Consider the following 24,119-nt stretch of genomic DNA (forward strand, 5'->3'; position numbering starts at 1 on the left):
ATGCGGGTGGTTCAGAGAGAAAGAGAAGCAGAGAGAGAGACTCCGAGACCAGGAATGAGAGAGAAAAGGAAAGCAGAAAGACAGACAGAGCCCCAGAGAGAAGCAAGGGGAGAGAGAGAGAGAAATGGATAAGATCCCAAATGAGGACAGAGCCCCAGAGGGGAAGGAGCCTGGCAGAGAGAGACAGCGAGACAGGAAGGGAACAGGCCTCCAGGCAGAGGAGGACACGATCCAAAGAAAGTGGGGGGGACGATGGATACGCAACAAGGACCTACTGTAGAGCACAGGGAACTATGCTTAATATCCCCTTAATAAACCATAAGGGAAAAGAATATTAATATTGCTATATGTAAAACAGACAGCCAGTGGGAATTTGCTGTATGACTCAGGGAGCTCAATGACAACCGAGTGCTCTGTGGCAACTTAGAGGGGTGGGACGGGGTGGGAGGTGGAAGGGAGGTTCAAGAGGGAGGGGACGTATGTATACCTATGGCCGATTCATGTTGATGTATGGCAGAAACCAATGAAATATTGTAAAACCATTATGCTCCAATTAAGAATAAATAAAGGAATGGAAATGGTATATAGGAGGCAAGATTTTAAAAAGGAATATTAAAAGAATGTATATGTTTGTATATATATATTTGCTGTGCAGCACAGTTGTACAGCACAACACTGTGAATCAACCACACTTCAATAATAAAGTAAAAATGAAAGAAAGGGAGATGGAGCCCTAGAAGAAGGCAGAGGGAGAGTCAGAGATGCGGACCGATACAGAAAAGGGGGGAAGACACACCCAAGGACCCACTTCCCCCGACCCCCTCTCCACAACCTCCTATACACAGCAGAGTGCAGCAGCTGGGGTCTGCGGGGTCGCAGACAGGCCCCGGGAGGTCATCAGGCCTGTGAACTTGCTTGATCCCATCCGAGTGTACAGTGGGATCAATTTTTCTGGGGCGGGGTCCCCCAAGTTGCTCATAGCCTCAGCTGCACCCAGAACCCTTGCAAAAAGCTCCCAAACCGATGGCTGGGAGCCATGCATGCACGGGTCTACCAGCACACCTTACTCCTGTCTGGATGAGTGTCCCCAGACCCTGCAGTGATTTCCAGCATCCTCACTATCAGGTCTCAAGTCCGAGATGCTGACAGGCCTGCACGGACCCTCTTCATTTATGGACCCCAGCCAGGCTTTGAGCCCTGTCTCCATCCATCTCCCGACAAGGAAAGGCCACACTCACTTCCAGGAGGGTTGCTGGTAAGAGACCCTGGGCTCCCTGGATCAATCTGATTTCACCTCCTGCCGCGCAGGCCTCCCACCTCGAGGTCTCACTACTTAACATCAATCTTGCCCTCCCCAGCAGGGTGGGCAATAGGGGTCCTCAGCCACACAGGCTGAGACCAGAAACCCCTCATTCCACATTAGGGGGTCTCTGAGCAAATCTCAGAAGGTCTCTCAGCCTCAGTTTACTCATCCGAATAATGGGAGCAATGGCATCATGCTTTCATCTCCTCAGTCACTCAGCAAAAGTTCACCGAGCACCTACTATGCGCCGGGCACTGTTCTGGGTCCTGGGGACCCACAGGTGAGCAACACAAAGCCCCGAGTCCTCACGGAGGCAGGTGACACATAGAGGGACCATGCTGACAATAAGCAATATAATCCTGGGGACCTCCCTGGTGGTGGAATGGTTAAGAATCTGCCCGGCAATGCAGAGGACATGGGTTCAATCCCTGGTCAGAAAACTAAGATCCCACGTGCCCTTGAGCAATTAAGCTGGCACCTCACAACTACAGAGTCTATGAGTAGCAACCAAGATCCTGTGTGCCAAAACTAAGACCCGACGCAGCCAAATTAATAAATATTTTAAAAAATGATAACCTTAGATTCAGAAACTTACACAGAGGGATAGGGTACTGACTGGGGGAGGGGAGGGCATAGCTATTTTAGGTTCGGGGTGCAGAAAAGTGTCTCAGAGTTGGCCTGGACATTTCAATCACCAGGAGGGCCCAGCTGTGGAACGACCCACAGGGAGATGCACTCCAGGCAGAACACACTGGGTGTGCAAAGGCCCTGAGGTGGGAACAAACTCAAGTGTTTGCAACAGAAGAATATCCTTGTGGCTGCAGAGTGCTGAGGAGGGACAGAGGGGAGGAGAGCAACAAGGTGAGCAGGGCCCCCTGTGCAACCTCATGGGCTGGAACACAGGAGCGGGTAGGGACCTAAAGGCAGCAGCTGAGAAGGCCAAGAAGCCATGACAGTTCAGAGCAATGAGCCCACCAGCTCTGAGGTCTTGGTCCCTAACACCATCCTCCAGTACAAGGAGCCATTTCTCAGGACTTCTCCAGCAGTCTACTGGTTAAGATTCGGTGCTTCCACTGCAGGGGGCACGGGTTCAATCCTGGGCCGGAGAACTAGGATCCTGAATGCAGAGGGACATGGCCAAAAAAATAAAAAAATAGAGCCATTTCTCCCTGGAGGAATGACTGAGTCCGGCGCTGGGGCAGGAAATATACAAGATGAGCCCAGACATCTTTAAGCACAGAAGTGTTAAAAAGGAAGGACAAAAAAATAAAGCATGGTGGGGGGGTGTCAAAAGGACACAGGACCCAACCAAAAAGAGTTTCTGGCGACCAAAGCTGGAACAATCTGAGAAGCAAAGTAAATAACATGAGTGCTAGATTATAACCCGAAGAATAAAATAAATACCCACACGTCTACACAGATGTAAATAAATGATAGAATAAACAAACAAAGGAGAGAGAAGGGACACGTGTTCTTTGTGTGTGCGCATGCATGCTCAGTCAAGCCCAACTTTTTGCGACCCCATGGACTGACTATAGCCTGCCAGACTCCTCTGTCCGTGGGATTTCCCAGGCAAGAATACTGGAGAGGGTTGCCATTTCCTTCTCCAGGAGATCTTCTTGATGCTGGGATCAAACCCCGTGTCTCCGGCACTGCAGGCAGGTTCTTTACCATTGAGCCACCTGGGAAGCCTTACGGAATTTCAACTACTACATGCAGAAGGACTGAGCGAAGTAGAAAATCACCATTAGATACCACGGTGCTCATCGTTACAGGCAAGACCCTTCCATGAATGTTAAACTGGTTGGCAAAACGTTGAGGAAAGATGAGAAATTTGCATAGCTGCAAAGCATTTTCCCCCAAATATTTACTAAGCATCGTGGAGGCTTTCACTTGAGTCCACAAAGTCTTTGATATTCGCCCTTTAGGAGGTGCAGCTGGACTTCCCTCCCCTTGACAGTAGGCTGGACAGCGACTTGCTTCTAAAGCACAGAGTGGGGACTTCTCTGGTGGTCCAGAGTGGTGGTGAAGACTTCACCTTCCAATGCAGGGGGCTCAAGTTCGATCTCTGGTCAGGGAACTAAGATCCCACATACCTCCTAGCCAAAAAAACCAAAATGTAAAACAGAAACAATATTGTAACAAATTCAATAAAGACTTTAAAAATGGCCCAGACATCCAAATAAAAATAAAAAATAATGCACAGAGTAGGGATGGGAAAGACAGCAACTTGACGGGGAGACAGCTGACACTTCCCTGAGCAAGGGAGCAAAGTCAACACCACCTGTAGTGACAGAAACAACCCCAGTCAGGGTGTTGGGTGCCCCTGATGTATCGTGATGGGAAGGGCACCCCCTCACCTCGGGGGAAATCTTCCCCCAAATCCACAAGCCCAGCTCCTCCTGAAAAAATATCAAATACACCCAAATCGTAGGACATTCTGCAGATTCTGTGAGCAGTCCTCTTCAAAAGTGACAAGGTACAGAAAATCAAGGAAGACTGAGAAATGGTCACAGAGTGAAGACCAAGTGGTCACGAGGATGAAGTACAGAGAAGGATTCTGGATCAGATCTTGGGCCAGAAAACAGGCATCAGTGGAAAATGGAAAATCCAAACAAAGTTTGTGCAGTGGTCCCCAATCTTTTGGGCACCACGGACAGGTTTCATACAAGACAATTTTTCCATGGACTGGGAGATGGTTTGGGGATGAAAAGACACAGGAAGAGGGCCATGTGAATATAGGGTTGGAGTGAAGCATCTACAGGCTAAGAATCGTCAAGGATGCTCAGCAAACACCAGAAGCTAGAAAACGCATGAAAGGATCCTCCCCATAGCACCTGCAAGAGATCACCCTGCCAGTCCCTGGATTTCCAACTTCCGGCCTGCAGAACCACGAGAGAATGACTCACTATAGTTTCCAGGCAGCCTGGATGTTGTGACGAGTTCTGGCAGCCTGAGGGAACTCAAACAGCCTGGAAGGATCTACCCCAAGCACAGTGCTGTGGCTTCGAGCTAAAGAGGCCTCGGTGAGAACAAAGGCTCGCTCGCAGGGGCAGAGGCCAGGCAAGCAGCCGTCTCCATTCCCCATAGCTACTGGAGGGCACGTGTCCTCCCCAGCTATCTGGGTTTCCTTCCAGAGCAAGCTGGTATCCATGGCAGGTATCCATTCGCTGACTGCCAAAGAGGACCAATGTCAAGTCCACAGGTTGCAAACAGGTGCAGTCCACCAAGCAGGGCCAGTTCCTGAGACTGCTGTGTTTGGGCTATGGAGCTTTCTAAAAACACTGCGTTTGTTGCCATTATTGAAAACCAGAAGCTGCTGCATAAAAAGATGAACAGAGAGCTTCTCTTAAAAAAAAAAAAATCAGGCAGCCTGATCACACTCCCTTATGGCCACAGACTGGGAACTGAGGTCTGACTGCCCCCCCACCACCCTTTTAAAATGTTTATTTATTTGGCTGTGTTGGGTCTCAGTTGTGGTATATAAACACTTAACTGGGCTGCGTGGGATCTAGTTCCCTGACCAGGGATCGAACCTCTGTCCCCAGCACTGGAAGACTGGAGTTCTACCCACTGGACCACCAGGGAAGTCCCCTGATTGCCCATTTAAAAGAGTGACAAGCTCCCCATTCACCCTAGTCCCCACACTCCCTAGCACCTCCCACCAGCCCTTCCCTAACTTTGTTCCTGCCCCAGAGGCATGCATCTGGGTTCACAAGCTTCTAGACATCTGGCTTGGGGTGTTCATTTGTGCAACACTCTTCTGGCAAACTTTTTTTTTTGACTGTTTATTTTGTCGCAAGAAGTGTTTAGGTATTGCAGCTGCAAACAGCATACTGCAGACAAATCTTCTCTGCCGAGATTTTGTCTGGCAAAAATAAGAAGCAGAGTCTCTCTCAAAGGGTTCTGGAAGGACCGACAGACCAGCAATGTGATGAGTTCGTTGGTGGAAGCATTTTTGGGGTGCAAAGGATATCTCAGTCTCCTGGAGAAGTCAGGGTTTAAAAAAGCACAACCTGTCAAGAAATACAGGCTTTGTCAGCTGACACTGAACTAGGAGAAGGGGAACTAGGAAGGAATGAAAATCTGTGGACGTTCGAGGAGAGTCTGGCCAAGCCCTGGGGTCTATAGAATTCTGAAAAAGGAAAGCATGGGACAATCAGGGGAGGCTTCCTGAAGGAGATGAGGTTTGAGCAGAGGCTTGGGAGAAGCAGTGAATAGGTGGGCAAAGAGAAATGAAGTAGGCACCCTTCCAAGGGAGGAAGGGTGATGGTGAATTTGGAAGAAGAACCAGACCCCCCAACTTCAGGGGAAAAGATGGAGGCAGCCCGTGCAGGGCCCTGAATGCCTTAGGAAAAGCTTGTCAGATTGGGGTGACTGATGGTCCGAACCATGCTCCCTGGGCCAAGCACTTTTCCCGTGTGACTTCCAAGGAGACCAACTTACTGACAAGCAAAGTGATGTGACTTGCCCGAGGTCACTGGGCTAGTGAGGGGCAGAGCCTGGAGGAAAGCAGGCTGGATGTGCAGATTGGGCTGGTCTAAAGAGTGTGGCTGTGTGGCCCCGGGGAAGTTACTCAACATCTCTGAACCTCCAGAGCAAGACCACAAGGACCAGTTAAGAGTAACCTGGGTCCACAGTGCCCCTCCCACCTGCATGGCCCTGGGGCTTCAGCCAAACCCCAGTAAGGCAGGAAAAGGGGAGAAATCAATCTGTAAGACAAGAAAATCCGGAAGGAAGAGCCACCAGGAGCCAGCAGGCTTCTACCCTGGAGGGGAGGAGAGGACAAGGCTTAACACCAGGTGAAGGGGTAGCCACGGCAGAGCACACAGGAGCTGCAACTGTAACCATTGCATCAAGCCCACAACCTTTCACCGAATCACCCTAGGCTCCCCCGACCCAGAGAATTCAGCCCCTAGCTCTCCCCCGTGGGTCCAGTCTGCAGAGGGCAGGGAGCCCCTCCACGGAGCACCCACTGATGCTGCTCTGGGGTCGCCCCCCACCCACCCTGGCCCCTTCCCCTGCTTCCCAAAGCCTGGGAGGTCTGCGGAGTCACTGCCGAGGTCTGCGGAGTCACTGCCAAGGCTAAGACCAGACCACAGCCAGTCTCCCACACCACCCCCGCCGCTGCCAGGAGCGTGGGCGGCCGCCCCCACGCCTCCAGAGGCGGCAGGTGGCAGAGGACAGCATCGGGGTGGGTACAGGTGACTTCAACACGTCCGAAATTGCCAGTGCAGCAGGAAGTCAGGTGTGAAATTAACTTTAACTCAGAGGCCCCAGTGCGCAGACACAGAGAAATTAAAGTGACAGGGCAAGGTCCTTGGGGAAGGGATAACCTTCCACCTGGTGGCAATTACAGAGGCGGGAGGGAGGAGCCTGGGAGGAGGCCCAGTCAAGGCGAGCTGGTGAAGCTTTGCACGCTGAGCAAGAGAACGCCTCACCCCAGCCCCAGCCTGATCTGTCTTCTTGTCCTTATCAAGCTATCATTGTATCACAGACGTATTTCTTTATGATCTGCCTGCGCCACCAGAATGGCAGACCTCCTCACTCACTGCTCTCTCCCCGGGGCCCAGAACAGTGCCTGGCACAGAGCCAGTGTTCCTAAATATCTGCTGAATGAATGAGTGAATGAATGAGGGAGGGCAGCTCTCTTGGTCTCTGCTGATGAAGTGAGAAAAATCACAGAACACTTCCTACAGGCCTGACACTGAATAACTTCTAGGGATTCATTGAATCTTCAACCCATCTCACAGATGGGGCAACTGAGGCACTGAGAGTGACTGGGCTCGTGAGCCAGATGCTTGTGATCCTCAACGTGCCCCCCAGACCGTGGGCTCGCAAAAACCCCATCACATCACTTCACATAAACCTCATTACTAGCCTCTAGCACAGATAATAAAACCCAAAACTCGTCACCAGCCCTAGGTGATCAGCCTGGCACCTTCTTCTCCCTCACCTACCCCTTCGGGACCTGCCAGGCTTCTCTGTGATCCCGCCAGCTCAGTCCAGCCCCAGGGCCTTTGCAACGCCTGTTCCACCTGCCTCTGGTGGGGGCAGCTGCATGCCAGCTGCTGCTTGGTCTCTGAATGTTCCCTCAGCTGTCAGGTCCTGGCCCTGATCCCCTCGGCTTAAGTCACCCCTTACATTCTCTCCCATCACCCTGTTTGCCATCTTCATAGCGTTTTTTTTTTTGTCTTTGTTTTTTTTTGGCCATGCCACACAGCATATGGGATCTTAGTTCCCCAACCAAGGATCGAACCCATGCTCTCTGTAGCTGAGTCTTAACCACTGGACCACCAGGGAAGTCCCTTCAAAGTATTTTTTAAAGTAAATGACTGCACTGATTTAATCACAATCACACTGAAACTAAAATTACAGAATTGAGTATGAATTCAGAGGCAAACTATGGCGGAAAAAATTAAAATTCTAAGAAGAAAGCAATTCAGATAACTTGCTTACAGATACATTTTTCTAACATGAAACAGACCACTTATCACCGAAGAAATCTCAAAATTATTTATCTCTATGTTTTAAACTTAAACATGTTCATCTGTGACTTAGATTTGGAGTAACTTTCACTAGGCAGTTACCTACTTAGCCAGAACGTACTCTAGTAGAGGAGAACGGTCCTCTGATGAAGATTATAGGCTATAAAAATTGGGCACTGGTTTCAGTAAACTCATAGCTTTATTTTACTTATATGCAGCAGTGTCTTATCAGTTTGTATTATTTGTATGGATACCTTTTGCCTTTGTTGTTTGGATTCTATAGCCATTCTTATAACCTGAAATTACCCACGCTATTCAGCTTAAAATATTACCCATTTGTAGTCTAGTGAAAAAAATGTATGCAAGACTTCTAGTGTAACAATATTGCTATCAAAGATGTTTATGTTGAAAGGGAAAATACAACTCGGTATATTAAAGCATAAAGAGCTTAAGACAGCTATGTGACCACAGTACTTTTTATTCGCTGATATTTTCTCATTTACTTAACTTGTTTCCTGTCTCCACTGCTAGATAAAGCTTAATGAAAGTATAGGGAACTTTGTCTTGTTCACAGCTAAATCCCCAGGTCCTAGAACAGGGCCTGGCATAGTGAGTGTAACAAATGTGTATTGAATGATTGAATGTTCCCAGCAGGGTCTGCCCAGCTGAGAACATGCCACGCTCATCCCCTAAACCAGCCAAGAGAGGCCCTGAAGGGCCCCACGCCCTCACCCAAACTCCATCTGGGGCTCCCCCACCCCCAGCAGTGGCCCCAGGAAGGTCCTGGGAAGCTTTATAAAGGACTAATGTGGCCTGATTGGAAAATAAAGCATGCAGTATTGAGAGAGATTTGGTACCTGAGCGGTGAACACACTCTCAAGGCCAAGCCAAAGCACAGGCCACACAAGACACGGAAAACCCAGGGATACCCCAGTGCTCCCCCGGAAAGGACACCCCACAGCCACACAGGACACGGAAAACCCAGGGATACCCCAGTGCTCCCCCAGAAAGGACACCCCACAGCCCCTGCCAGCCACAGGCTAAGTGACAGGCAGCAACGAAGGTGAGGCAGGTGCTCGCAAGCCCAAATAAGCCAAGGACCTCGGCGGCAACAAGAGATTCTTCTAGGTTGCTCCATTAGCCCCTGGGAGCTGCAAGGGCGGTGGCGTGTTGGGTCCCCAGAGCCTAGACTAGTCATGCGGGTCCAAAAACTACAAGAGGAGGGACCTCCCCAACAATTAGTCCAGCACCAGCGGATACTTGAAAACCATCAGGAGGTTTGGATGCCCCCAGGGATGGGGAGCTCACTGCCGCACATACACCCTGCAACTCCACCCCAAGGAAGTTCGGACAGTCAGACCAAATTGGACTGCCCATTGAACCAGCTAAGCACTGCCCTCCTGAGGTCACACAAAAATGAACCTTGAACAGTTCAAAGATTGTGATCCCAAAGGACCTACCTATAACCTAACATCCCCGGAGTGTTCACAGCCACATGTTCTTCAACAGGCAAGACTCCTCTGGTTTTTTAGATACCTGGATAATGACATGAGGTAATATCCCCTCCTCGGCCAAGGAGGCTATGCTCCTACTAATGCATCCCCAGAAAAAAGCCAACCTCTTTCTGACAGCCACAATTCCTCAAAGCCTGGTGCCCAGCTTGAACACATAAAGACACTGGCCCCCAGCACCGTCCTGGTGCCCTGCTGCCAGCTCGACCCACGCCAACTGTGCGTGGCACTTCACTGATATTTTTCTGCTTCTGTGTTCATCTGGGAAAAGGCCCCTTCACTGGGCTACATCATACTGGCCATTCTGGGCCTCTGGGTCTGGGTGAGTGCTCCCAGCTGCTCCCACACGGGGCTGTGTCACAGATGGACCCCCTGTGCAGACCACAGACAGTCCTAACTATGCTTACATCAGAGCCCAAACCACAGGGTCCCTGCTTACTCCATGGCCACTGCACGAGCTCACACTCCTCCTCCTGGTAACAGCTTCCTGCAGCTCAAACAGGAGGAGGACCTGCAGCCCTCCACCTCTGTCTCTCAGAAGCTATGCATGCAGCTTGCCCACCCTCCCAACCACGGTCTGCCTCCCAAAGCTTCATGGGGCTACTCCCTTGGCCCCCCACCACCTCTGCCTTTCCATCCAAGGCCCTGCCTGGCCCAGAACTCCGGCCCAAATTGCTCCCTTCCGTACCCTCCTCCTGGCCCTGGAGGGAGCCCCGACGGGAACTGAGAACCCACATCCCACCCCGGGCACCCCACCCCACTGTGCGTCTGCACGGCTGCCCTCAAGTACTCACATTTTGATGTTCTCATGGTACTGCCTGGTGTCGGAGGGCTGGTTGTACAATGGCTGCAGGAAAACAGAGAGGGAAGCAGGTCAGAGGCGGGCCAGGACTGTGGGCAACTGGCGCGGGCTGGGCTGGCCACTGCCCTGTTGTGGCGCCCCAGGCCCTGGCATCAGGGAGCTGTCCACTGATGTGAGAACCAGCCGCAGGCAGGCATGAAACAGGACATTGGGACCCAGCCCACAGCCCCAGCCAGGAACAGACTGTGACCCTCTGGGCACAGCGATGGGTACTATGGCCCCCTCCCCTGGGGCCACCATGGCTGCTCTGCAGGACACAGGGCCGTGCTGGCATGAGCACCCAAGGACAAGCACACACACCCCAGGTGAGCTGAGATCAGCAATGGTCTTGAACAGAGAAACTGCCCAAACATGGTGAGATACCCTGTCACCACCAGGGACTGGCAGAAGAGAAAACAGCCCAATAGTGCCAAGGGTTGGCGAAGACGTGGGGAGATAGGAAGGCGTGCGTACAGCCGACAGAAACATACACAGGTATCTGTGCCCCAGAGATGTGAAGGGAGGTGTGCCCGAGGACCCCCTCCCCTCCTGCAGGCACCCTGGAAACAGTCAGGCACTGTGTTCCACCAGGAGATGGGCCCCAGAATGCCCGGAAGGCACTGTTCATAACAGCAACATGTTAGAAGCAAGCCAGGACTTCCTTGGCGGCCAAGTGGTTCAGACTCCACGCTTCCAATGCGGGGGGCACAGGTTCAATCCCTAGTCAGGGAACTAAGATCCTACACGCTGCACGATACGGCCAAAAATGTTTTAAAAAGAAGCAAGCTGAGTATCCACCTTCAGAAAAAGGAATAAGGAAGTAAGGACTCGTTTACTCCTCGAAGGCTACACAGTGGTGAGAAATGAATGAACTGGGTCCACATACAACAACAACAACGTGTGCAAATCAAAAGGAGGAAGTTGCTGCAGTGTCTGCGATGGGGCAAGAGCTGAGCTAGATGGTGTGTGTTCTCTCTCCTGGGTGGCAGGGCTGCAGTTAAAGGCTAACCACCCCGGGCTCACATCCCGGCTCTGGCATCTTCCAGCTGTATGTCTCTGGGCGAGCACCATCTGTGCCCCAGGTTTTCACCCATAAATGGGGTTAAACTCGGAGAGTTGTTGTGAAGATCCAAAGAGATAACGAAAGCAAAGCTCTCAGCCACGTCTGTAAGACTGAGAGGCCCAAGAAGTATCAGGGTCATTATCACCATCAGGGTGCAGTGACCATACTCATGGAAGCAATTTTTCCTGCCCACCTTGTATCCATCCACACCCAATGTTTTGTTTTTCTGTTTGTTTGTTAGTCATCCAGTCGTGTCCGACTCTTTGCAACCCCATGGATTGTTGACTGCCAGGCTCCTCTGTCCCTGGAATTTTCCAGGCAAGAATACTGGAGTGAGTTGCCATGCCCTCCTCCAGGGGATCTTCCCAACCCAGGTATCAAACCTGGGTCTCCTGCATTGCAGGCAGATTCTTTACCGACTAAGCCACCAGGGAAGCCCCAGTGGGACAGATGCAAACTGTGAAAGCAGATGAAGCCTTTCTGCTCTTTCTTCCTCTCTTGTTCGCCTGCTCCCCTTGCCCCTCACTGTCAAGAAACCAAGTGTAGCCTGGCCTGCTGGAGGCAAGAAGCCGGCACGGAGGACAGCAGCACTAGCCAAAAACCTGGAACCATCCGAGCCAAAAGCTAGACCCACCAGCTGATTTCCCAGCTGCCCACAGATGTGAGTGGGCTGAGCCCACATCAAGAGAAACTGCTCAGCTGACTTCTATACTTGTGGGAAATATCAACCTGTTTAAATTTGGGGCCAGTTTGTTACACAGCAGTTACTGACTGATACAGTTACCATCCCCATTTTACAGATGAGAAAACCTAGTCTCTGAAAGATTAAAACGTTTGCCTCTGGCTGGTAAGAGATGAGCTGATACTTGAATCCCACCTCTCAGCTCCAGCCCTGGAGGGAGGGGTTTGCCCTTTCTCTGCTTGCACCCCTCTTTGTGTGTCTCCTTCTGTATGTCTCTGTGCATCTCTCTCTGTGTTGGCCTCTCTTCCTATCCCTCTCACCTCCCTCCCTCTCTCTGTCTCACACACCCACACAGGCATCCATGGATGACGGTGGTACAAGCCTCAGGTACAGAGGGTGACGGGTCAGGCTGGGAGATGTGGTGTCCTGAAGCCTCGAGGTAGGGTCCTGGGGTGAGGCAGCATGGTATATCAGGCCCCGCCCTTGCACCAACCCCTGAAGAGGGAGCTGAACACACCTTCTGACGTCATCCCAGCTGATGGGGACCACCCCCAAGCAGCATGGCACAGGTCCAACCTGTCATTTCCCCAGGGACAGGCCTCCTACCCTCCGTGGACAGCCTTGGCCGAGGACAATTCACCATTCCTCAGGCAATTCCAAGCCCCAAGCTCAGCTACTCCCCCCAGGATGGAGACGTTGCCCCATGTCTGGCACAGGCCATCTCCCCCCATGCTGGGTCAGCTGCTCTTCCAGGTGCTTGGCTCTAATCAAGGAGGTTTCCCCACCCCCACTCTGTGTATCTGAACATCAGAGCAGCAGGAGAGACCACAGTCAGACTCAGTGCAGAACTTCCCAACCAGAGAAAGTTAACACGTTACTGCACATGATTGACGGACCGCATCTCAGGACAGCAAGGAGTCCTACAAAGATGCCTGTACTGAATTCCAGGGCATTAAATGCTGTGCTTAATCCCGGGTGACTCTGCATCGGGTCTTTTATGTTCACCACAAGCTAATAAAACACAAGCTTGGCGAGAGTGGGCACGCCTTACATGTTCACTTCGGGGAGCAGATGGGTCCCAATTTAAGTGACGGCACTCCCGCTGCTAACTGTCAGACATATGCCTTCAACAGCCAGGGCCTCAGCGTCCTCATCTGTAAAATGGGCGTAGAGCAAATAGGAGCTACCTCATAGGGCTTTCGAGAAGCCCAGGAAGTGTCAGATTTGGCAACTCAACTGCCGGCTTTTGGTTTTACAGATGGCAGTCCCCACAGTCTAAGGAGGCCAGGAGGGGCTGAAGGGCAACATAGAGAGACCCCCGGTGCCAGTGATGGGCTGGGGGTGAGAGGCGGGGGGTGGCCCGTTTCTACAAGGTGGGGTGGGCCAGAGAAGAGGAGACGGACTTCCAGGAGGGCAGTGGGGTCCCAGCCCACCTCTGACCTGCCAAACATTCAGGGGAGGGATCACTGTCACCCTCTGGCCCTGCTGGATGAGACAAGGACACAGCACTCTGCTGCCCCAGGTGGCCTTCAGCAAGAGGCCGGGAAGAAATCAGAGAACACCCTGGGGTGTGCTGCTTCTAACCAGAGGGGCTGTCCTCCAAGGAGGTACTCGCTGGGCACTGAGCTAAACACTCTGGCCTCAGGAGGCTGTTCGCTGCCCTGTCAGGGGAGTAAAGAAGGATCACAAAGCATCTCTGGCTGGTACACTACTGGGGCGGAGGGGGCAGGGCCAGAGGTGGGGGTTCCCACCGCTCCTCACCACCTGCAGCGGGGCTATACAAGGCCAGGCAACACCTGCTCTGTCCTGGGAGGCATGTCCTTTAATATAGAGGCCATGGGGTCACCTTGGCCTTCACACCCACAGCAGCTTTCTCTGCTACCGCCCAGGTTTCAAGGTGGGACTTTTCCTGGTGGTTCAGTGGTTAAGAATCCCCCTGCCAGTGCAGGAGACACAGGTTCAATCCCTGGTCCGGGAAGATTCCACAGGCGGAGCAACGAAGCCCTTTTGCTACAACTACTGAGACCCGTGCGCCTACAGTCGGTGCTCCGCAATGAGAGAAGCCACCGCCGTGAGAAGCCCGCGCATCGCAACTAGAGAAAGGCTGCCCGCAACAACATATACCCAACGCAGCCAATGATAATAATACACTAAAAAAAAAAAAAAAAAAAAAAAGGATTTAGGCGGGGAAATCCCTGGCCCGGACCCCAGAGGAGCGAGGCGGGGCGGGAGTGGGGGTGCGTTGGGGCATAGATCGGAAGGCCCACCCCCTCCACGGCTGCACTTCCTCCTCTAGAAATGGGGGCGCAGCTGAGTAAGGAGGGAGAAAGTGCGCACACAGGGCGGGATGTGCCAGACTGGAAGGCCTGGGACAGAAATGACTAGGAGAGAGGAGCTAGGTCTCGGGGAGAAGGACGGGGCTCCTCCCCTGAGGCCTGACGGCAGGCAGCCGGCGGGTGGCCGAGAAGAACCAGGTGGACGAGGTGCCAGAAACGAAGTGTCAGTGCTGGCCCTCGGTCCTCTGGTGACACCGCATTCTTAAAATAACACCTCTGAACAGGAAGGAAACCAGTGACTCAGAGCAGTATGGAGAGGAGGTGGGGGCTGGGCTGCCCCTTCCTCTGGGCCAGGCCTGGTCCCCAGGGTGCAGAGGTGGAGGGCGAGCCCGCAGGCTCACTATTATCTCTTGCCCACGCACATTTCTGCAGGGCCCAGGACTCCCCCCAGGTGACTGTCTTCCTCGGCTGACTGCTCCCTGGCTGCAGATGGGAGAGACCCCCAGGAAACTGGACTCCCCAGTGGTGCCACCCAGTGACCTGAGACCTGGGGTCAGCAGCACCAGGCCCCCCTCCCAGCCTGAGACAGGACTCCCAGGTGGCACGAAGCAGCTCTCTGCAAAGAGTGCGCCTCTGAGCTGCCTCTGCTTGGAGGATACCTCTGGCCACTCGGGCCTTGTGGTACCCAAGACAGAGGGCAGACCTCTGAGGAATTGGCTGGTGGCAACCCCCTGGGCTCAGCACACCTCTCCACCTCATCTCTTGCTGTGTGACCCTGGGCAAGGCACTGCCCTCTCTGAGCCTCACCTGGAAGATGGATGGCGACATCTCCACAAGGCCTGACTTGGTGCTCTGTCAGCATGAGTCCCTTCTCCAGCCCCCGTGAAGGCCACCGAGCCAAGAGCCTATGGACTTCAAGAGGACTCCAGTGACAGCCACACAGCCCCACCAGCCACTCCAGACCTCCGCCTCCTGTGCCACCAGCCTTGAGGGAGCCTCCTCTCTGAGAACCCCAAAGGATGGCATCCTCACCTCCAAAGACCCAGGAAAGAATCACTGAGGCTATGAGCCCCACAGACACCCTGCTGCTCTCGGTGGAATTCCTCAGGCCTCCAGACCCAGAGATCTCCCTTTAGGTCCCCACTGCCTACTCAGGAGCCCCCAGGAGTAATTAAGTCAGGAAAGGGGAAAGGAAGGGCCACCAGGTCTAGAAATGGTTGAGGGGCCAAATCTAGTCCTGGAGCTCCCCTGGCAAGAAAGGGGAAACCAAGGTGAGCAGCGGCTGACTGATGGGGATGGAAAATGGTAGAGTGACTCTTGAAAATCATCTGGCAGTTAATTCCTCCAGAGGTTAAACACAGAATGGATATGATCCAGCTGGGTAGATGAGACAGTAAAGAATCTGCCCGCAATGCGGGAGACCTGGGTTCAATCCCTGGGTCAGGAAGATCCCCTGGAGAAGGGAATGGCAACCCACTCCAGTATTCTTGCCTGGAGAATCCCATGGACACAGGAGCCCGGCAGCTCCACAGTCCGTGGGGTCACAGAGAGTTGGACATGACTGAGGGACTAACGCTTTCACTTTCAGCAGGTCTTAGATATCCACGCAAGAGAAAGGGAAACACATATCCACGTGGAAATCTGTACGCTCACGTCCACAGCGATTCCTTTATAATGGCCAAAAGCAAAATCTACCTAAAAAGCCCATCAATGGATAAATGGATAAATTAAATGCGGTCCATCCGTACAAAGGAATACAATTCAGCCATAAAAAGGAATGAGGCAACCAAGACACAAGCTACCACTTAAGAACAGGAAGCTGAGAGAGAGAAGCCAGGCACAAAAGGCCACGTGTTGTATGATTCCACCAATATGAAATGTTCAGAACAGGCAAATCCATAGAGACAGAAAGCGGATTGGTGGTTGGGGGGAGAGGGGTGGGAGGCGAGGAGGGGGAAGATAAGGAGGTGATAGTTCAGGGAACAGAGTTCTTTCTGAGAGGGTGAAATGTTCTCAAGTCAATTGTGGAGACGCTCACACACATCTGCTAACGTACTAAAAACCACTGAATTGTACTCTTTAAATGGGAGAATTGTATGGCACGTGGATTACGTCTCAATAAAGCTACTTAAAAGCTTTTTTAAAAAGAGGCTGCGAGAGACATCTCAGAAAGCATGCCCAACGGGAAGCAAGAGCTCAGGCTGGGAGCTTGTCACCCATCACAGGAGAAGCGCTGGGCTCTGTCCTTGAGCCATAGGAGCCCCTGTTGCTGCTGCTGCTGCTGCTAAGTCACTTCAGTCGTGTCCGACTCTGAGCCCCTACCCCAACCCAACTCCCTGTCTGGCTCTGCCCCTGTGAGGACCTGGGGACAGGAAGAGGCCAGCTGCTCACAGCTCCACAGTGGCCCATCCGCAGCCGGCCCCCCAGGCTGGAGAGCAGCTGTCACTGCAGAAAAAACTCCAGGGACAAAAGTTCCACCCTCTGAGGCGACCACAACACCGAGTGCCTGCTGTGGGCCAGGTGCTGGGCCGACGAGCCTTTACCGCGCACGACTTCATTGGTCCCTCATCAAGATCCACAGCGTCCCCATTTCACAGATGAGAAAACCGAGTCCTTTTCCCAAGGCCACGCGGCAAACGCAAGGTGGGGCCAAGTTTAAAATTAGGCTCCGAACGCTTAAAACTTCATTTCCGCCCCCCAGCCAGTACACACACGCAGAGACCCCCGCGCCATCCAGCAGGCGGGTCCCCCGTGCTGTGCCCCCATCTCTGCACCCACCCGCGCCATGGGACAGTGGTCCCGGGCAGGCGGGAGCTCTGGCCATCTCTCCCAGGACTCCAAAGCCACCGGCCGGGAGTTTCCGCGCTCCCGTGCTTCCTATCCTTGGTGACACAGAGGGTGACAGGTGCCTGAGAGAGGAGAGGCCTGGTCTGCTTCCTGTCTCTGCTGCCAACGTGGCATCTTCCCATCAGTAAAATGGCACTGACAGTGGTAACAATAACAGCAACAACTAATGCTCCACCCTCACTGTCTAAGGGGTGGAGTGTTCAGGGCGTCACAAAAAGGTGCATGGCTCATCTTCACTAATGGGTATGTGCGATCATTCATCCCAGTTTACAGATGAGGAAACAAGGCACAGAGAGGTTAAGACACCTGCTCAGGGTCACACAGCTATGAAGTTACAGACCTGCGAGTTGAACCCAGATCACCCGGCCCAGAGCACGGGCTTTCTGTGACCAGCTAGACCACACGGGTTGGACTCCAACTGGTCAATCTTGCAGCTCGACTGGCCGGGCTTGGGAGCAGAGCCGGAGGGCTGACACACCCCCACCTCGCACCCAGTGCGGCCCGGCCCACCTGCCCACTGTTATCTGCCTGTCCCTCTTATCAGAGAGTGGATTTCCTGCCTCCTCCAGAGGACAGGGCAGTTTGGCAGCAGACAACTTCCTCCTTGCCTCCACACCCACCTGCTGCCCCGTCCACCTCTCCAGCTACCCCCCGCTTCCCAGAGCACCCCACCCTGTTCCCCAGCTCACCAGCTCCACCTGGGGCCCCAGGCCTTCCAGAATCCGATGTGCAGCCTCGGCCTTCTTCTGCAGGGGGACGGAGAAGAGGAAGAATTAAAAAAAAAAAAAAAAAGACACCCAAGGCACGCGCCGCACACACACACACACACACACACACAGAGAACAGAGTATAAATAGAGGCCTCCTCCTGGAACACCAAGCAGCTGCCCAGCCCAGCACGCCCATCCAGGCCCCAGGGGCGGGGGTGGGGGGCGGGGAAGGTCCCCCTCGCCAGCCCTCCCTGGGCTGGAGACCAACACAGAGAGGCCTGAGCATCCCCACAGCAGCCCTGGCAAGCCCGCCAAGTTTCGATTCGAACAAACACACCCTGTTCTCTGGTGCCGGCTCCCCTGAAGCCCCCAGCTCGACGCGCTCCCCCCCACCAGGGCCCAGAGTGGGCACAGATCCCCGGCCAGGCCTCGAGATGCCTTCCTCTGCCTTGGAAGCCTGGAAGCCGGCTGAGTGTCTCCAATTACCTCGGAGCTGGTGCCGCCAGTGAGGGGGGAGGAGGCGGGGGAGAGAGGGCGAGATAGAGGCACGGGGAAGATACCCTTTCTAGGATTCTTCTATTTCACAATCATGTGACTATTTCTGAGCTGCCCTGGGGCTCGCTGCCTCCCTCCCCACTCACAACTCGGGACTTATTAGGAAAATAGGAATGTATGGCAGAAAGGGCTAGGTGACTGCGAATTCAACAGGCTGGACCCTGACCATAAGAGTGGACGTTGTGTCCGCGCCAGGCCCAGTTCTGGGACCACAGGGCCCACTTGGCTGGGCAGGCTGGAGGATGGGGTGGGCACAGAGCTGGGAAAGGTGGCTTCAGAAGATGTCTCTATCAGATGGAAAGCGGGGTGCCCACAGTGCACACGTTGAGAGACCTGAGACCCTCCCATGACCCAGGACAGGCTGGGTGCTTACGACTCAGCCCGACTCAGGGAGACCAGCCAGGACTTGGCGTGGACTGGCAGGACAGGCCAAGCAACTCACCATTATCAGATTGAAAGCCTCCCCCAGTGATCCTCCAATCCAGACCCACCGTACAGGGGTGACCCAGAGCCCCGGAGGACATAGCTGTCAACAGAACTGGAGGCCCAGGTGTCACGGCAGGGAGGGGGCGTGCTGAGGACCAGCCTCACCAGCCCCAGCCCCCGTGCCAGAGGGCAGGTATGTAGGTGGGCTCAAGCTGGCACCGAGGACGGCTCTGCCTAGAGCCCTGGGCCCAGCCCACCCAAGAACAAGCCATGATCTCGGCCTCCTTTATGCAAAGCCAGAACCCTGAGAGCAGCAGCCTCAGAGTGTGGCTGGGGGCCAGAAAATCTTCCGGGGGGGTGGTGCAGATGATTATCGTTAATGATGGCCATTTTACTGAGAACCTACTATGAGTCAAGCTTTGGGTACACGGCATGCATTAGCAGTATCTGAATCACACATAACACGGAGTCAGGGAGATAGAAATATCCCCATTTTACAGATGATGAAACTGAGGCACAGGAAAATAGTATAAGACGTCTTTCTTCTGATCTCCAGGCTCCAAGAAGGGAGAAAGACAGGAGCTGGTCCTATCCAGGGCCTCCCCTAGACTTAGGTCCCGCATCTTCTTTGAGTTGTGGCAGGTACCAGTCTGGCAGTCACCGCAGACCACCCCAGCCCTGGTCACATCACAAAGCCAGAAACTGTCAGCCACGGGGGACCAAAGATGGAAGAACTCCCTAGCTGGACCAGGAGGACTGGGTATAGGGTGGCGAGAGGACAGGGTCGCTTCCACAAACATTTGGGCAGCCACTCTGTGTTAAGCACCACGGCATGAAACAAAACGAATAATATCAGCCTCTGTCTGCAAAAAAGCGAGGCTAGCGAGCAGTTAGTCATGAGCAGTGATGGCAGGTTAGTACGCTCAGGCAGGAAAGGTACGTGAGGTATATGAGGGAGTCATTAAGTGGGTCAGAGTCACTCTCTCCAGAAAGGGAAAAGGAGGGATACACAGTCGGGGTTTTGAGGAATGAATAGGAGTTTATGTGTATTCATGAGGCTCTGTGGAGATGGGCAACTGCCCATTGAGACAAAGAGGTGACGTCAAACACAGGAAGGGCAGGGCTGGAGAGACTGGGACACTGGAACTGCCACATCACATCCCTGGGCCCGGGTCTCAGATCCAGGACCCATACGGGGGCTCAGGAAGCCTGTGTCCTATGAACCACAGAGGATACCATCTTCCACCACATCCTGTCTCGGGAACACAAGCACCTGGGCAGGGGCCTTCCTGCAGCCCCTGCAGAAGAGAGCAGCGAAGAGACCCTTCCCGACCTTCCAAAGCCACAGGGAGCCCAGGTGACGAGGCACAGCCCAGGGCAGCCAACTCTTGTCACACAGCTGGTGTGAGAGCACCTTTGCTCCCTAACAGGCCTTCCCCCAGGCTCTGCGCTGAAGCCCTGAGTGGCCCTGGGGCCTTTTTAAGACAACTCAATTTCCAAAAGGTCGCGCGGGGAAAAGAAAATGACATGACATCTTTAGGACCGTCATGGAGCAGTCCTAAAGATGCCGCAATGCTGGAACACGGGACAGCAGGGTGGTCAAGAGCAAGGCCACACAGGAAGCCGGACTGGGCTCTGATCCACTTGCCAGCTGTGTGGTCCTGGACAAGTTCCTTCACCGCCTCTGAGCCTCAGTTTCCTCATCTACGAAATGGGGACAAGAGCAGCACCGCCCCATGCAGCTGTTGAGAGAATTAAATGAACCAACACACATTCCAAGCTAAACTCAATCAGGATCTGGCATGTGGGGAGCGCTAGGTAAGGGCTAGCTGTTATTACTGCTGTCAACAATAACGACAAGGCCACGGCTCACACCAGGTGACCCCCTACACATGCCAGGCCTGGATCCCTTGTAAGCCCTGTCCATTTGGATTCCTGCAGGTACGCATGGCAGAAGCTTCTAGCATCAGCCTCCTTTACACACAAGGAAGCCGAGGCTGGGGTCACGCAGCTCAAGTAGCCGGTAAAGGATGGGACAGGCAGGCCCTGAGCCGGCACCCCACCTCCTCATGTCTTCCTGGGGGGGCTTCTTCCACCTCATGCTACACATCGCGGCTCCCAGGCTCTCTGGTCTGGTTTGCAGGGGCGGGGATGTGGGGGCAGAGGGGACGGGCTGCCATTGGGAATCTGCTTGGTGGTTTCCAGCGAGCTAGGGCAGTCAGGATGCAAGTGGATGTCCCGCCTACTGGGCCCCTCCCCCAGGTGGGCACGGCTTTCGAGAAACACACAGCTGTCCATCAGGGACCCACATCTGGGAGTCCGCTGTGCTTTAACCCTCAGCAAGTCACTTCAGCCCCACACGGGCTGACTCAAACACATGTGTATCCACACAGTCATCCCACTGGAACACATACACGTGCACAGACATACAAATGCATAGGAATCACATGCCCCGCACATGCTAAGCCACACACAGGCACACACACACACACACACACACAGCCCTCAGTAGGTCTGCCCACGTAAACAAATAAGCACATACATGTGTGGGGTACAAGTGCACACGTGTCCCCTGCAAGGTGGCTCCAACACACAATTTGCACACATGAAAACAACTGTCCACTGTTACACATGTACTCACACACATGTACACATGAACCGCTCCCCCAAAACACACACACACAGAGTCCCAGTTCTTGGGCAGGAGGGCCACAGCCTCACCCTGACCAGACCCCTGGCCAGCCCCCCGCCCCTTGAAGCCCCCATTCTAGCTCCTCCAGTCTGAGCTCCAAGCCTCACCCTTCTCTTCTGCAGAAAGGAGGCAGCACCCAGGAAGTCTGGGACCCCCGCTCCCCACTCTAGGCTGCACCACCCTCCCCTCCATACCTGGCAAGTGCTGCAGCATTTCAGGGGAGCAGTTACCCCTCCCCCAAGGCTAAGCTTCCTCATCTGTAGCTGCAGCCTAAAGACCCCGTCCAGAACCTTTCCAGGTGCAGGACAGAAGTGACCGAGTGCTGAGGTAGAATTCATGGGCTCGTGTTAACTCAAGAGCACAGCACTCCCTACATGCACAGGAATCTGGAGGAAGCCTTGGACTCCAGGGCTAGTTATGATGGACAGACACAGAGGCAGAGGCGGGACTCAGCCTGGGACGCCCGTATCACAACTCGAGTGGGAGGGGAGTCTGAAGCTGGGCATTGGGTGCCTGGACTCCCAAAATACTCTACAAAACGCTACACATTCTTGGTTATTACTGATACAATTATTCATCTTTGTCCGGCTTAGTCCTAACCATACTGTATACACACTTTACTAGAAAGATGCTTAAAATCTAAGACAAAAAAGGACTTGGTTCTTACTCTCTGATTTCCTCCTCATCCCTTAGCAATCGGAGGGCCCTGCCTCCATGAATTCTGCCTCCTCACCATCTTCAGAAAGGACCGTCATCCTCTCCACTGGAACAGTCCTACCTTTTCCCAGCGGTGCCCATTTGTGCAGACGTAGCTCAAGTCACCTCTAGGAAGTCTGCCTGGATTGCCCACTGCCCTGAACTTCTACAATACTAGCACCATGCAAATTGTCTCTTATTTGTATAAGGGTGTGTAAACATCCTTTGCTAGTGCTGTTTGTGTGTGTTTGGTGTACCCAAACTCAAAGTGTGAGCCTCTTCCCACACCCACCAGACCTCCACCTCCAACCCCTACACATGCCCTTTGAAGATCAAAGGAGAACCCAGCCCCTCTGTGAGCCTCCACATGTGCTGCAGCCCCCACAGAAGGCACTCCTCAGGTTGGTGGCCCACCCACGGCTTCCAAGAAGCCTTTCCCAATCCTGGCCCTGCCCCGCCCTGCCCGTTCCTGCCCCTTGGGGCCTGCAGCAACCCTGCCTCCTGCTCTGCCATCTGCAAGCACCTGCCTGGCCCCGGCCACATAGGCAGCTCCCCCAACGCACGCTGGCGCCTCGTCCATGTGCCCTGAATGGATAATGAACCCGAGTCCAGTCTGCAGAAGAGCTAGGCAGGCTCTGCGCCACAGGAAGCCGCGTTTTCCAGCCGGCGTGGCTTTTAAAGATAGACCCTTGTGTCCGCCTCTCAGAGGAACCCGCGGAGAAGGAAGGAGGATTAAAATTTAATCCGATTGATTCCCCCAAGGGGTAGTAAGTCCTGACTGCTCCTGCCCACCCGGCCTCCAGCCCTTGAGGCTTGGCCCAGGTAGGGGCACCCCCGCCAACCTTCACTGGGGACACAGGCCAGTCCCACCCAAAACTAGAGGACTCTTTGTGGGGAGAGTCTCCCACCTCTCTGGCATTCATTCATCTGTTCAACAGATACTTAATAAACACCTACTACTGTGTGCCAGGCGCTGGAGATATAGCTAGGAAAAAAAGAATCCTCGCCCCCATGGAGCTTCTAATTCACAATAAACAAACAAAATATAAATTATGTCCAGTGGCGACAATTAAAGCTAGGGAGAGGAGGTGCTGATGGGTTTTCAGGATTAAACAGAGGGTCAAAATGGACCTTGGCCAAAAAGGGGACATTTGAGCAAACAGCTGAAGGAGTGAGAGAGAGACAGCCCAACGGGGAAAAAGGAGCTCCAGGCAGAGGATGCGGTCAGTGCAAAGGCCCTGAGGCAGAAGCATGCCTGAGTGTTCAAGGACGTCCAAGGGTCTGAGGCGGGAGCAAGGGGTGGGGTAGATGAAAGGAAAGAAAGAGGGACTGGCACAAGGACGGGCAAATTCTTCAGGCCCACGGTGTGCCTGAGGGGTAGGGGATGGGGGGGCGGTGAGGAGTGGTTTCAATACGTGAACCGTGAACGTCCAGATGTTCAAGCTGGTTTTAGAAAAGGCAGAGGAACCAGAGATCAAATTGCCAATATCCGCTGGATCATCGAAAAAGCAAGAGAGTTCCAGAAAAACATCTATTTCTGCTTTATTGACTATGCCAAAGCCTTTGACTGTGTGGATCACAATAAACTGTGGAAAATTCTGAAAGAGATGGGAATACCAGACCACCTGACCTGCCTCTTGAGAAATCTGTATGCAGGTCAGGAAGCAACAGTTAGAACTGGACATGGAACGGAGTGGTTCCCAATAGGAAAAGGAGTCCATCAAGGCTGTATATTGTCACCCTGCTTATTTAACTTCTATGCAGAGTACATCATGAGAAACGCTGGGCTGGAAGAAGCACAGCTGGAATCAAGATTGCTGGGAGAAATATCAATAACCTCAGATATGCAGATGACACCACCCTTATGGCAGAAAGTGAAGAGGAACTAAAGAGCCTCTTGATGAAAGTGAAAGAGGAGAGTGAAAAAGTTGGCTTAAAGCTCAACATTCAGAAAATGAAGATCATGGCATCTGGTCCCATCACTTCATGGGAAATAGGGAAACAGTGTCAGACTTTATTTTGGGGGGCTT

General features: G+C 53.4%; 1 protein-coding gene across 13 annotated transcripts in view; it reads right to left on the bottom strand.

Moving 5' to 3' along the window:
- NCOR2 (nuclear receptor corepressor 2) overlaps positions 1–24,119 on the bottom strand; it is a 236,523-nt gene that overhangs the window by 110,628 nt on the left and 101,776 nt on the right. For all 13 annotated transcript variants that reach the window (XM_070386321.1, XM_070386316.1, XM_070386325.1 and 10 more), the window contains 2 exons: positions 17,701–17,757; positions 10,097–10,149 (listed from right to left, as the gene is read on the bottom strand). In XM_070386321.1, coding sequence (XP_070242422.1) covers positions 10,097–10,149; positions 17,701–17,757 — 110 coding nt within the window. The remainder of the gene's footprint in view (positions 1–10,096; positions 10,150–17,700; positions 17,758–24,119) is intronic.

The sequence above is a fragment of the Bos mutus genome, chromosome 17 (genome assembly GCF_027580195.1).
Source record: "Bos mutus isolate GX-2022 chromosome 17, NWIPB_WYAK_1.1, whole genome shotgun sequence".
Classification (NCBI taxonomy): domain Eukaryota; kingdom Metazoa; phylum Chordata; class Mammalia; order Artiodactyla; family Bovidae; genus Bos; species Bos mutus.